This window comes from Rhipicephalus microplus, chromosome X (genome assembly GCF_043290135.1).
Source record: "Rhipicephalus microplus isolate Deutch F79 chromosome X, USDA_Rmic, whole genome shotgun sequence".
NCBI classification, from domain to species: domain Eukaryota; kingdom Metazoa; phylum Arthropoda; class Arachnida; order Ixodida; family Ixodidae; genus Rhipicephalus; species Rhipicephalus microplus.
Window position 1 is genome coordinate 439461053 of NC_134710.1, and position 15257 is coordinate 439476309.

At 41.4% G+C, this 15257-nt stretch overlaps 1 protein-coding gene and 1 long non-coding RNA gene across 6 annotated transcripts in view; one reads left to right on the forward strand and one right to left on the reverse strand.

Moving 5' to 3' along the window:
* The window catches only part of LOC142776601 (uncharacterized), a 34949-nt gene extending 33995 nt beyond the window's left edge, over window positions 1-954 (reverse strand). Inside the window, exon 1 of the long non-coding RNA XR_012887662.1 lies at window positions 837-954. This is a non-coding gene — a long non-coding RNA (uncharacterized LOC142776601). The remainder of the gene's footprint in view (window positions 1-836) is intronic.
* Window positions 1-12218, forward strand: part of LOC119160896 (uncharacterized) — a 493888-nt gene extending 481670 nt beyond the window's left edge. For all 5 annotated transcript variants that reach the window (XM_037413166.2, XM_037413167.2, XM_075880528.1 and 2 more), the window contains 5 exons: window positions 589-658; window positions 874-1073; window positions 7760-7884; window positions 8779-8928; window positions 11870-12218. In XM_037413166.2, the coding sequence (XP_037269063.1) occupies window positions 589-658; window positions 874-1073; window positions 7760-7884; window positions 8779-8919 (536 nt within the window). In that variant the 3' untranslated portion in view covers window positions 8920-8928; window positions 11870-12218. The remainder of the gene's footprint in view (window positions 1-588; window positions 659-873; window positions 1074-7759; window positions 7885-8778; window positions 8929-11869) is intronic.
* The last annotated feature ends 3039 nt before the right edge of the window (window positions 12219-15257 follow it).

Below are 15257 nucleotides of genomic sequence, written 5' to 3' on the forward strand. Positions count from 1 at the left end.
GTAGGCATGGCAAGAACACATTGTGTAATTTCAAAAATATATCTCAGTAGTCAGTGGCGTGTTTTTATTATTCTTGTTGTTCATGTTGAGAAGTGCCCAACTTAACCTTACGGCAAAATGATGGTCCCTCTGTGTTCGAGCCGCGCGCTACAAATGTCGAGCTGCTTGTCATTCCTGTGACATACCGATTTCTTGCTATGGCGTTTATTATTGATCCATCAGCATTGGATTTATGAGCATTGGACTTCATCAGCATTGGAATTATAGCTTATCCTAGATTGGCCCTCTAGCATGAGCAAGGAATGGTATGAGTTTTTTTCAGTTACAACTGCAGTAGTTTTATGCGAAGGATCCCCGATGTTTTATTGTGGAAAAAGCCGAGCAAACTTGCGAGTAGTTATTCTTTTCTTATCCCGCCAATGCAGCAGGATCTGCGACCTACGGCACGTCTTTCTTCAAAAGTCCATAAAAATAACTGTGTTCTGTTTATAGGGCGTTCTGCACAAGAAAAATGTACAGTCTGTTATTAAAGATACAACAAATCCTGCCTCCACCCTAAAACATATTTTCTCCCGTTTTCTTTTTCAGGTGTTCCAATGCTTGTGATACTATGCGTCCTTATAATAAACCCAATGCACTACCACAAACGCAAAGACTTGTGAGTATCGGTGTCAATACAGAATTTCCTAAGATTCGTGAAAACATACGGCAAATGGTACATTTTAATGGGCTTTTAAATCTGGATTTTCCAGATATCAGGTGCTTATAGTAGTTTTGCGTCTTATTTAAGGCCACTAAGTTGAATTTCTTATTGGTTGTCGTGCTTATGTACTTACCTCGGGCTTTTCTCCCCACGTGGGTCACGATGAGCAGCTGCTGGCTAGAAGACAAGGCTCTGCTCTTCAGCTTCCTGTTGCCCGTGGCAGTGATCCTGGCGGCCAACACTATCGTGTTCTGCGTGATAGTGTTCAACATATACTGCCGCCGTCAAACAGGGCTGCGCAGCACTCAAAGCCAAGTGGAGCTCGCCAAAGCACAGCTGCGTGCCACCATCTGCATCGTCTTCCTCCTGGGTTGGTATCACATATTTTCACGTTTCGTATCACACGTAAATCACTTCATTTTGTACGTTGATTACTGCGCAAGTGGGGATAAGAGCGTGTAGCTGAGCAGCATTAAATCCGGATAGGATCGTGCGATCACTCCCGACAATGATCAGGCGATTTGAAACAATAAGTGGGGTGGAGAATACATTGCTTGTGCGAAGGGTAGTGGAGGTGACGAGAACGTCACTTTCTCGTTTTTCATCCGCAAAGAAGAAGTAATCCATAAATGCTAAGTAAATTTCAAAGGACAAAATTGCATACCTAATCAAAAAAACACCACAAAGAAGGAACAAATAAACAGGTCGAGCTCAAACTACCAACTGTTTCATTGACTGGAGATCGTCGGTTAAATATTAAAACAGAACATAGCTGCGCTGACGCACCAGGGTATATGACATAGTAACCCACAATATCGATCACAATGGACGTTCCTGCACCGTAGAGTGATACCAAGGCCTCACTTACACAGCTATCACTTTTCAAGGTAATAAAAAACGCTTCCAAAATCTCACGAGCACACGTGTTTCTGCTATGAGCCAGTATATTAGTATTCGGAAATTGTGCTTCACATTCACAGGCTGTGCAGTGGGCAGGAAGATTACCAATTTCGCTGTTTTTGATTGACAGCTGGTGTTCCCGTAAACGGTCGTTTATGCAGCGGCCTGTGTGGCCCACCTAAGAACTGCCACCGGAAAACGAAACCTCGTATACCACTCCTACATCGCATTGCACCCTTAGGTTGGCATGCTTCTTGCTACAGAGGCTATTGCGCTTTTTCCACTCGAAAATGGCGAGCACGACCTCGAAAGTTTCTTTGGTTCAGAAACACCATGCCAGCTCCGTGGCGGTTGGCAAGCTTCTTCAGATTGTGTGTTACCCTGTGTAAGTAGGGTAACACTATCGGCTTCTCACGCCCATTGCACGCGTCTCTCAGCCGTCGCTTTCGCGAGCGTCCTTTCAGCTTCTTCAGGAGCGTATCAGCCACCGCTTCCAGCACAGATGACGGAAACGCAGCTGCCTTTGGTCGTCCAATCTGAGCACAGAAGCCTGCTAGCCTCTCAAGTGAGCACGACTTCACCGGCGCCCACTCCAAACACTGTGACGCGATCGCCATTTGTACTATTTTATATAGTGAAGATGTGTACAGTAAAGGTTTCTTTCGAGCGCGTGGACCGTACGCATAACAAGCATACTGATCCTTAAAAATGAGCCTAAGATCTGAAAACTGAAGCGTTTTGTTTTCTTGCTAAGTAAATATGCATGCTCGTAAGCAACACTTACACCCCTACCATACATGTTAAACTTCTTTAAAACGTTGTCCACAGTATTGTTTGTGCTCATTTGCTTGTCCACAGCAACCAGATAGTTGCCTACCTACCTGAAAATATTTAACAATCCATCACTCCTGAAATCCTCAAACAGATAGCGTTCAATGTGAGCTAAAAAAAGAAGGAGTTGAAAACCTTTCAAAAGAGCACGAGTGCACCAGCAAAGAGGACAACTAAAGACCACCTGGGGGACATTGTCAGATACTTCAAGGCAAAGGTCTCATCTTGACGACGGCTGATAAAGAAGCGGGCTTCATGGTTATGCCGACAGCAACCTACCAGGAGAAAGCTCGGCAGCATATCGAGAACTTCGTCAAGGTAAAGCCTACTAAAGATGGTGTCAAAACTAAAGAAGTGGCATTGGGTAAGAATATCAAGCTAACAAAACTTGGGAATGCGATTCAAAGAAGTAAATCCTGCACCTTACAAGTGTTTTCAGTGCTAAAACGCATAAAGTAGAGATTCTCTTTCGCACTATGGTAAGTGAAAAAGGCTCATGGCAGCACCAGGCTAGCCTGTTTTTACTAAAGTGCTCAAATCGGTTGAGTGTGAATGATTCATCCGCCACGGAGAATTTTATAGAAGTTTTCCAGCTTTTTGATGCCAAAGTTTCACCTGGGTTGACATTCTCAGCGATTGTACAAGAGGATTTCTAGTCGGTTTCACATGTCGAACTTTTTAAGTGTGGTATTGACTGCATTTTAGGGAATTCAGCTATAGAGTTTGAAAACAACGAGTCTGAGAATTGACAGTTTTATGTCGCTTTTCGAGTTTATTTGAAGCACACCTTCGTAAGGTTTAACAAGGATTGTACCTGCAAAAAGAAGGCATTTGTGTTGGTTCCTGTGTTGCCCCTGTCTTGTTACTATATTTAGCCTACATTGACCGCGATCTGTTTGAAGCACTTAAGAGCAAGGGAGTGTTAAAGATTTTCAGGTACGTAGACGATTGTCTGGTTGTACTGGGCTAGCTATTGAGCACAAACTATAATGTGGACAACGTTTTTATAAAGCTTAAGAAGTATGGGAGGAGTCTATTATTTACCTATAAGCTACCGCCTGAAAAAAACGCTTCAGTGTTTAGATCTTAAGGTCACATTCAAGGATCAGCATACTTGTCTTACGTACCGTCCGCGTGCTAGAAAGAAACCTTTACCGTACACATCTTCACATTCTAAAATAGTAAAGAGGGCAATCGCGTCAACGTGTTTTGAGTCTGCGCTGGTGAAGTAGTTCTTATTTGAGAGGCTAGTCAGCTTCTTTGTTCAGATTGGACGAATACCCCGCAGTGGTGGTCTAGTAGCTACGGTACCCGGCTGCTCACCCACAAGTCGCGGTATCAAAGCCCGGCTGCGGCAGCTGTATTTTTGACGGAGGAGAAAATGCTGTAGGCCTGTGTGCTCAGATTTGGGTGCACGTTAAAGAACCCCAGGCGGTCGAAATTTCCGGAGCCCTCCCCTACGGCGTCTGTCATATACATAAGGTTGGTTTAGGACGTTAAAACCAACATATCAAGCAATCAGTGAAGATTCGACAACTAAAAGCAGCAGCGATCCCGCCGTCTCTGCTGGAAGCGGTGGCTGAAACGCTCTTGAAGGACCTAAAAGTACGCGACGGCTGAGAGACGCGTCCAGTGAGCGTGAGAAGCCGATAGTGTTACCCTACTTACACAGGGTAACACACAACCTGAAGAAATTTGCCAAGCACCACGGAGTTGGCATGGTGCCTTCTGCACCAAAGAAACTTTCGAGGTTGTGCTCACGAATTTCAAGCGGCGAAGAGCGCTGTTGTAGCAAGAAGCATGGGAAGCCATGGTGCAATGTGATGTAGAGGTGGTATACGGAGCTGCGTTGTCCTGCTGCAATTTTTATGTGAGCTACACAGGCAGCTGCATAAACGACCATTTGCAGGAACACCAGCTGTCAGTCGAAAATAACGAAATGGGTAATTTGCCTGCACACTGCGCAGTCTATGGATGTGAAGCACTATATCAACAGATTACGGTACTCTGCCTTAGAAGAAACACGTGTGCTCATGAGGTTTTGGAAGCATTGTTCAGTAACACAAAAAACGATGGCTGTGGAGGTGAGGCCTCGATATTGCTATACGGTGCAGAAATTTCCTTTTTGATCAAAAAGGTGCGTTAGTATGTGATATACCCTGGTGCGTCGGCGTAGCTATGTTCGGATTCTCTATTTAACCAACAATCTACAATAAAAAAAAACAGTTGGTAGTTTGCGTTCGACCTGTTTCAGTGTCCCTTGTTTGGGGTGTCTTTTTTATTGCGCAATTTTTTTCTTTGAAGTAATGAACCAACTAGCCCCTCAAGACGTCCTGATCAGCTAAGCTAGGTTTCCGTCTACAAACCGGGACAGGAATATGAGATATGCCTCATTTAAAGGCTCCGCCAATTTCAACGACCTGTAGTTTTGCACCCAAGTATAACCCCACTGGTTGCTACTATTTTGCCTACATCAAAACACCGCTAGCGCGATTGGGGTTCAATCCCATGAACCAACGTGTAAACTTTACGAACAGGCAAGCCTGAACTATCTTCGTGCAATTAGTGCGTTCATTTGGTAAAACTACGCACTACATGTTGTCAGTATATTTTAGAACTGGTCGAAAATGCAACAGAAAGAGAGCTCATTGTATCTCAAGGTCTGTAAAGTGGTTGCACTAACTGTGCCTCTCACGGCTTAAATTCGGTCACAGAAAACTAGGAAAGTGTTGGCAGTATGTGACAAATTGTGGCTTTATGACCTGGATTATGGGTAGCTAGAATCGCCAAAAGACAAAACACTGAAAGAAAAGCATAGATTTAGTGTTGTTTGCTATTTCAAAAAGGCTTTTAAACAATACAGATGCTATATAAGAGCGCATGTCACACAGTATGCTCCGGAAGGACCATTTAAAAAATAATAGTCCATTATCATAAATGTAGGCACTACCTGAGTACTTCACAGTAAAAGATGATCAAGAGGATCAAGAGCCACTCACGATGTAGTGGGTCGTACCAACTAGCATATCTAAAGCGAAGCAAAGCTATTTAGCTAAAATCTCCACACTTCTTCAATGAAGATTTTACCAAAGTCTTACGAATATGGCGAGAAATTACGAATCCACTTTAAAAGTAAAATCAGACAAAATGCCAACCGCAAAAAGAAACAGTTTAAAACAAAAAAGCAAGGCATATCGGCTCCCACGCGAAAGCCTTGTTAAAAATCGAAATGTCTTGTTTTTCTTTTTCGTCTTTCTTGTTGTCCGCGTTTCTTCTTCTTCAATGCTTTCTCCCGACCAGAAGATATTGCGTCATACGCTAGACGTCCTTATTTTAAAAGTAATCTAAAATTATTGTTTATATTTTTGTTTTTGAAACAAAATGGTGAAAAAAATTTTGCGTGTCGAAAGGTGATGAATCTGTTGGTGCCTAAGTTTGCCCACAATATTTTTCATAAGCAAAATAACAACTGTAGGCATGACCATTCTTTTGTAAAAATTGTAGATCTTTGAGCAATGGAACCTTAAACTTTTTTCATAAAGAAAAGCATTCTTAAAATGAAATTTTGAACTCAACATCATTATTTTAATTCAGAAAGAGCGCCAGGCATTCAGAATTGTCACAAAAATTGCTCTTGGTAGCTACAGTGTTTGCATATAAAATGTTCATTTTCTGACAAAACCAGTGGTTTGAAGAAAACGCGATTTAAATTTCGGGTTGGCGTCAAGTGAGGAAAAATTCAACCCGCTGCATATCTGTCGTCATTATTTATGAAATAAATTATGCGTTATTTATGTTAGTTTGCAGCCATGTAAGTCGAAAAACAAATTTCGCAGATCACTTGCAAACTTGGCAGCCCTTGCACTGATTGGTGGCATCTCAGTGTCTTGGCTGTGCTCTCGAAGGTACAGTGTTGCGAGAATATCCAATTCTCGCCTTGATGTAGTAACAACCAAGGTAGTGGTTCGTCCTCAGTGCGTATGTGATGCACATCACAGCTGTTAGCCTCCCGGAATGGCAAGAATTGCAGAACGCAGGAGCAGAACGTGGGTGTATAGTGGTGTGAACGCGGATGTACAGACTTTCGCGCACAAACTTCAGCGACTTCAACGATCTATTAGACTAAGAACTGAATTACTGAAAAAAAGATTTAGCAAGACATGGGCTGCCAATCTAAGCGATTATTCTTTCAAATGCGTTTGCGCCGTCTCACATTTACAACAAAGCAAATGCTACAATGCGTTGTCAGAACTCGTACCATAAGTATGTGTAGCCAAGGGGTGAGGTGCGTTTGGCGCCATTTAAAAGTGCTTTACGTTGCGCCTAACAACGCTCCACACCGTGGAAACACTCGTAAACACTGCTGGTATAGTCTGCGATGAAAATAAATTCTAAAAATTGCATTTCCAGTCAATTTTCTGTCTGTGCTTCCTTACTAGTCTTTGCCTTGCGGAGAAAGCCCCGATTGTCTTGGGTGGGTTGCATTTCTCTGTCCAAGAAGTTCCTGCCTTTCATAATGAACGAGTAAACAATAATTGTTTTTAATAAAATGTAAAGAATTTTGGTGAAGAGCTTAATCTGAGTACACTTAATCTTTGTTTGTTTGCGTGTTGTTTCACAGTTACCAATTCCAAATATTTTTTGCATTCAGAATGCATCTACGTGTGCCGCTGTGGCTGCCACGTGAGGCATTTTGTGCTGCACCTTCGGCTGAAATAAGCCATCACATTGCCTTGTTTTTAATTGATGATGTATGGATAACAGTTACATTACCAAGGTTTCTATTACTTCTTTTTTCTCTTGAGACATTTACGTTCGGCCTTTCTGATAGGGCCTATCTTTATTTGAAATCAACATACAAGTACTCATAGCATTCCTACAGCACCCAGTGCATGGTTTTTGCAAACACCGATTTAGAAGTTGCAGCACAGAACTTCGGGTCAGCGGGGTACTCGATAATGACAATGCTAATGTACAACACATCAATACCTATTGCAGCCTGTTTGTTGCTCCAAGCGCTTGCCATTATGATGGTGGCTTTAACGCCTCATTCTGAAATAGTTCAATGTGGTTATCAATGGTTCAATGTGGTTATAGTGCATTGTGGTTATTACGCACTGATATTCCAAAAAGTAAAATAGCTACCTTAGTAGTAAAAGGAAACTCTCGTTTGCCGCTTGTGAAATCATTTGTTTGTCACACTTACAAAAGTCTAACATAGTAAAATGTACCACATGTACCAGACATTTATTATATCACAACAGTTTTCGCAAAAGTGTCAATTGCTCTTATTTGTCTCACACTTACACTTTCTTTTCCTCACAGGACTTACGTGGATTTTCGCATACCTGAGTCTTATACGATCTGTATCACATGAGTGGGGTCATCTTTTCGAGTATCTGTTCGTCATAAGCAGCTCTCTGCAGGGTCTCGTTATATTCATTTTTCACGTGAGTCACACTTCGAACAATTCATTATAAGTTTAGCATAAATAAATCTCACATAAAATGGTTAAGTCATAGCTCTTGGGATAATTTGCTCGGAAGAAAGTGATTTTGAAGCGAAGAAGTGCGACACTTTGATAAAACACTTCTTTTATTGTATAAAATGGTGCTAAACATAACTATGCGCTCTCATTTACCATCATGATTGTGGTGATTTCTAGACGCAGAATAGCTTTACTTAATTGACAAATACTGTGGTTGGTTCTGTTTGTGTGCAAAATTTGAAAACAATACTTATATTTTGGATGAAGTTGTAAATTATTCAGACAGAGTAATGGTACAATAAATTTAACAATGAATTGGTTTAGGTCAAAAATTGTATTTTGAAAGCACTAGTTACCCTAACCTGCCTATCATGCGTTTACGAATGGCACGGAATATTAAGATCAAAGATTTATTTTTGAATTTGATGCCGTGTGCCTTCGTTCATGCCGCCAGTTATATAAAAGCGCGCTTTGTTGTGCTCTGGTGACATTGGTTCAACGGAATTTTCTGAAAATTGGTATTCGAAGTCTATATCAAACTCAAAAGACAGTTTCTCGCAGTCTTACTGATTTTAAGTTGCGTCGAACATAGTAGACACTACCAAAGTCTCTGACGTCATTGCGTGTGGTGCGAAAATTTTGTGATGACGTCGCGAGCAGAACAATATTTTGGCATGCTTTCTCACATACCAACCATAGTTTTGAGAGAAATGTGGTGATTTCGGAGTTCTGAAACAGTGATATACTAATAAGAAAAACTCATGTTTTTCTGTTTAGTGCTCCAGTAGGTTGTGAACGTCACCGCGGAGGTTCCTTCAGTACCTCATTAATCTTCGAGAGCCTCCTTTTCTTACAGATAGCTTATGAAAAAACTGCAAGAGAGTTCTGGTTTGGTCATGTTGTTTATCGTCTATGGCAAAGCAAAGAAGAGAGGACGGTTGACCATGGTTTCAAGAATACGCTGTCCTCATCAGCAGTCAAGACTACATCAACATGACACCATTCGGTAAAATACATTCTCTGATTGGCTATGCTTTAATACTTTTTACTTGCTTTTGATGAATATGATAAGAGCTGCTCATTTAAGAATGCGAATTTCAACGAACGTCAGTGAAAAGAATCCCAAATGGCTTGTGAAGGAGAAATCCTCAGACGCCTCATCATACACAAAAACTGGCCGCTCTTTCACAACGGCTGCGTCACCACACATGACGCGAATGAACATCACGTCATGACACTCCCAGGTGACGTCATCATGACGTCATACATTGACGTCAATATTGACAGAGTTTCTGACGAAGCATCGCGAAGTCATCATCTCACATCAATACTTGGTGAAAGATCCCGGACGCAACGCAAAACATGGCGAGGAGCGGAAAGTATACAGCGTCTCCAATCCTAGCAGTGTTGCTAAACAACAATTGATTCTGAAATGTTCCAGAGGCGGGCGCGGCACGTTCAGTATACAGACAAAAAGAACAGAATGTATTTCGCCTTGGAGCTGACTGAGACAAACACGTTTGAGATACTGTGAGTTTTTTCTGTGATATGTCAGTCTTATGACGTGAAAACATTGACTTGTTCAGATGATAGTGCAGTCTATACTTCGAGTATATACGGAGCGCACTTGACTTGCAAGAATGAAAGATAATAAAAGTGTAAAAAAACCTCTCAAATGAGCAAGTTGTCGCATTGAGATAGTTGTCGTAATTTTGACATCATATTTCATTAGCGTAAAAGTGACCAAATATGCAAGACAATATGTCAAAATACAAGAAAATATAGTGGTGCATCAGGTCAAACAATAAGGTTCAAGTAAGGTTCTAATAAGGCTAGAATACAAATACTTTAGGAATTATTTTAGGAATTATATTTAGGAATTACGCTTACTTCTGATCTTAGATGGGATTCACACATCACAAATATTACCGCCGCCGCGTTGCGCAAACTGTTCTACCTAAAACGGTGCCTAAAGACGTCCCCCACTCCTACCAAGCTGTTAGCTTATAGAACGTTCGTAAGACCGCTTCTGGAATATGCAAGCACGATATGGTTTCCGCACTCGACTACCCTCATGAAAAACATTGAAAGTGTCCAACGAAAGGCTACAAGGTTCATCTACAATAAATATAAACGGACTGACTCTCCCACCAATCTCTTGGCTGATTCAGGAATAAAAAGTTTGTCAGTTAGAGCGAGGCACGCTCGCCTAAAATTCTTGTTCCAGCTAATTCATAACAGTTACAAGATTGATACGCATAAATACATATCTTTTTCTCAGACCCACCCTACACGTCACAAACACGACCGCACCATAACCGAATATTCCTGCAGTAACGACACGTTTATGTACTCTTTCTTTCCCATGGCAATACGCGAGTGGAATAAACTCGACTCCGTGATAACAAGCACTGACTCGTTATCCAAGTTCGTCGAAATGCTAGATTATTCAGTGTAGAAATAACACTTATTGTTGCGCTAACCGAACAGCACACGTGTAGCATTTCCAGCTTACAAATCTGTTAATTTCTTGTGTATTTCATTGCTGCAGCCTTGTCTTGGAACTATTCTTACCATTTTGATGGACTTGTTTCTTTGGTTTATTTCTTCTTCTTGTTACTACAGCTTGTAATATAGGCGTGTTTATGCGTAAAGTTGTGCAATTATTCCGTCTTTGTGTGCATATGTTCTTTTTTGTTCTTCCTCATGAATCAAGCCTGCAGATTCACATGTTTCTTGTACACACATTTGTATGCCCTCCTGCTATGCTCTCGGATGAGAGTGGCAGTATTGTAAATAATTAAATAAATTCGGGAACGAATAGCAGGATTAATTTTGGAATTTGTGCCAATAAAGACAAACTATTTCTAATAAGGCAACATAACACTTAAGCTAGAAAAACAATGAGAATAATAAATATTATTATAATCCTGATTTATCCTTTCTTTTACACAAAATATCGGCAGTAGCGCAATTAAATATAACACACGAGAAGGAACGGACGAGCTCCAGTGTGTCTTGTTTAGTTCCGCTACTTGTGATGATTTCTATGCCAGAACACTCTCTCGCGCAACAGTCAACTCTTCTGAATTCTTTACTATATTCGGTGGGGAGTCTGATTTTGTGGCAACACACTTGAATGTGTCCCAACAACAATAAAAATTAAAAACTTGTTCGTTTGGGCCGATTGTGTTGCTTGTGTAGACTACCTAAGGCAATGATACAAATCACCGTATGCGATACAAATAAAAACTAATGATTTAATAATGTGATAAAGTCTACATTTCGTAGAGATCTGACACTTTCCCGTCAACTTCACTATGATTTACGCTAAAAAGAAGTAGACGTGGACCCGAAAATGGGAGCCTAGAGAGATCTTAAATCGCTGAACATAAGGTGTTGCTGGAGCCTAAGTTTTTGCAAATGAACGTGTCCTATTCAAAGCTGTAACTGAGATTCTTTCCTCAGCACGTGTACGTATACGTTTCATGCCCTCGCCTTCGGCTCAAGCAATAGAGGAGGAAAGCCCTACTGAGAAGACAGGCGGGTAATGAAGGAGCCATCGTGCTGAATTAGCTGAGTAAATAAAGAGACGAAGCTCTCAGTCAAAAACAAAGTGAGGGGGAGGTATTCACGTGCGAGGGTGGGTAGGCTTGTAGGCGTTTCACTGAATTATGTTTGTCAAATAAATTCACAGCCTGACAACGATGATTTCACGGTAGAAAGTGCACAGTTAATAACTCTACCAGAATGGCTTGATACTCAGTTAAAGACTCGAAGAAGCCAAGTCGTCTTGTTGAAGTGTCGGCTGAAGCGATACCCCGTCTTTACAATTTTGGTCACCCTGCCGTGTCTAACTGATTTTTTTCAATGCGAGAGAGTTGAAAAGAAAACTTTATGAAGTAACTTTTTACGGTGTCATTGCTTGTTTTGTTGATTTTCTGCAGGCTTCGGTTCATTGGACTCGGTCGTTGATGACGGTCCAGAGTTTGCCATCAAGACGACGGCAATTCACAAGATGGTGGCTCCATACCAAAAATTCATCATTTTCTATTGAGGTTACCATGCCCTCTGGTTGATTCTATCTCACTGAGAACCCATCCTACATTGTGAGCCCAAACGCATTCAGTACCGTTCCTGCTCTTGTGGGTTTAATCACCTCTTAAAACTACCCTCAAAGGTTTAGTACATATGTGATACTGTGCTATTTACATTTTTTGTGAAATGGCTGCGATTGTGCATAATATTTTAGTTCGTTTTTGTGTCTACAATGAGCAATAAAGTATTACCAACGAAGCATTTGAGGGGCCAATATAAACGCTCCGATTCTTTTTTTACCCCCCACCAAACAAGCTCGATAATTAAGGCAGCACACCGTGGCAGTCATGCTTTGCGATTACTGCGCTGTGTGGCACGCAGACCATTCATTTCAAAAAAGGCATTTTCATTGCCTCTTTCCTACGCCCATTCAATCCTCTTTGTACGTGCAGTGACAAGTTTATTATTTGTGTAATCTTTATTCGCGAACACTGCCAACTCATCAAAGGAATTACTGCAAGGTGTTTGAGTAAACGTTTTACATAGATATACAGAAGTAATGCGAAAAACAAAATATGCGCCCATATGGGTTATTGTGCTTATGGGTTATAGTGCTTACACCCATAAACAAAATTTTACGCTCTAAACTTACACACAGTAAGCAATTTCATCAAGTAGACTAGAGCAACTGCAAAAGGAAGAACAATAAACAGATGGACAGGTGTCCACGTCAGACAACGTCTTTCACAAGTTCGGTGAATAATTCTAGCGTAGGCTGAGTGAAACATTAACTAATCTGAGGCATCCCTGCCTTTTACTGCTTGTAAAAAAAAAAGAAAAGTGGAGTATTTTGTTATCAGGGCGAAGTTCTAACGTGAATTTGTGTCGCATTTCGCTGGCAGAGCTGTATGTAAAGATGACCTGGGGTAAGCCTTTAAAAAGACTCACGCATATTGACAAAGTCAATGATGATGAAGAAGCTTGCTTCAGAAGTTAAATCCGGTAAACCATGAATTCCTTGTTCATATGCTCAATCATCGACATAAAGCGACGTGAGACGAGAGTTGTTGTGGTGTGATTTTATATACACGTTATGTACACAATATTTAACAATGCATATAACTGTAGAATAAACAAATATCTACATAATAATGCAATATAGACATTCTGAGCAAGTGCTAATTGGCGCATCACATAAGCTTTTTTGTATAATTTTCTTCTTAGTGTAATGACTTTGTGATCCGTAAAGTACAAAGCCAGAGTATCTTGAAAAATAGGATGTAGTGAAAAGTTCAAGAAGGGTACTGACGGTGAGCCCGCGCTGCAGCCGCTTTGCGAGCCCTCCGCGCCGTCATCTTAGTCTCTGCGATGTTGATAGCGGGTAGCGGCATTGACGCCTACTGAGTGATGTCCGGCGAAACAGAAAGGAAACGCGCCAAGAGCGAGCGCTATTTATAGCATGACCACCTAATGGTCTTTTACCAAACTAGAACACGCGCGAGAGTGAAACGAACATCGGCTGAGCGGCGGTGCGCTATTGAGTGGGCGCTGTTGAAACGGAGACCAAAGCTGCGCCTCTCGCGGGAGCAATGAGCACTAGTGTAATCACCGGTGCTTCGACGAGACACAACTGCCCAGCAAAATGAGCAAGCTTCTAATATTGTGTAATATTAAATACGGGAAATTTAACCTGGGTACTTTCACTCGGTTATACAAAGTGGCGAGGCCAGCCAGCTCTGTCGGGGGATCGCTATGCTTGTAACGATTGAAAATAAAACAGGCATCTTTTCTTTGTACCCGTTCAAGCGCAGTGATGTGGTTTTTAGTGTGCGGAAATCACGCAACACCGGCGTATACTAACGTTGGTTGGATGAGACTGGTGTAGGCAAGGGAGCGTGTTTCAACGGTACACCCAGCAAGTGATCGTTTGACGAAGAACAATTTATTCATAGGTTTTTTTTTTTCAGAAATTTCCTGCACATGTGTGTTCCAGCCAAGGTCCTTGCTTAACTTGACACCCACACTCTAAAAAAAGAGTGGGTAAAAAGGGTGTCTTTTTGTCCCACAACAATAATCGTCATCTATATTGCCTTCCATCCTTGCGCTATCCCCGCGCCCGGTACAATCCGGTCACGATCGACATGCCCATTATCAGGGTTACATTGCATTCTTGATAGGCAAGTGGCCAGCGCCAAGTTTTCAAGAAAGAAAGCGCACGCAAGCCTGATGACGATTATTGTTGTGGGACAAACAGACACCCTGTTCACTCGATATTTTTTTAGTGTGCAGGTATCTGTACCAAAAACACCTTCATATATATTATATATAAACGTCTTCATATATATTTATATATATCGTCTTTTCTGCATTTATTACCACTTACCAGTCTGAACACAACTTAGTCACTTTGTACAGATAATCTCTGAGTTTTCGCTTGGTCATCTTCAATTTTCAATGTGTCGTACAGTACGCACTCCTCTGCAAATAGCATAATGTTTATATCGACGTGCTCAGTTGTATCATTTATATGCAGTTCATTCAAGAAAGAAGACAACGAAGTGCGGGCACCAGAGGAGTGCGTCCGATTCTTGAATTCGGATGTGTACTATTCGCTGGTGGACCAGCATACAAAATAAACCCCCTCATTCTCTTAGCGCGGGAAGCCCTACGTAGTTGTTTAGGTGTGCCAAAATTCACAGCTAACAATGTTTTGAATCAAGAAGCTCGGATTCCCACCCTTGCTTGCAGATTTCGTATTTTAACAGTAAACACCTATTTAAAAATTTTCTGAGTCCACTTTAAGAAGGCGATAATTTGTATTTTTTGCCGAGCCTGGTGTCTTTTTTATTGAGCATTGGTCCCGTCTATATAAACCCCAAGTGCTATTTGTTCAAACACTTCTAGATGCTTTAAATGTTAATATATTCGAGATCACACCATCTGTCACACCAATCGGCCAAGTGCAAATAAAATTTGACGATATCTTCCCCATGAACGCTAAGCACTTGCCCTCTAAATATTTGATTAGTTTATTAGAACAACACCTGTCTAAATTAGGTACTAATATAGTAATTGACGCGGATGCATCTATGCGTGGCGAGAAGGTAGGTGTGGGTATTTTTTCTCTCTCATTATTCTGGCCATTTTCATTACGCCTCCCAGATTATACACCAATTGAAGCGGAATTAACGGCCGTTATACTAGCTATTCGTAAACTTCCTGCGACTCATTCGATAGTTGTGATAGTGTCTGACTCGTATTCCGTGTGTTCATTCTTATCATCGTCGTCGACATCAG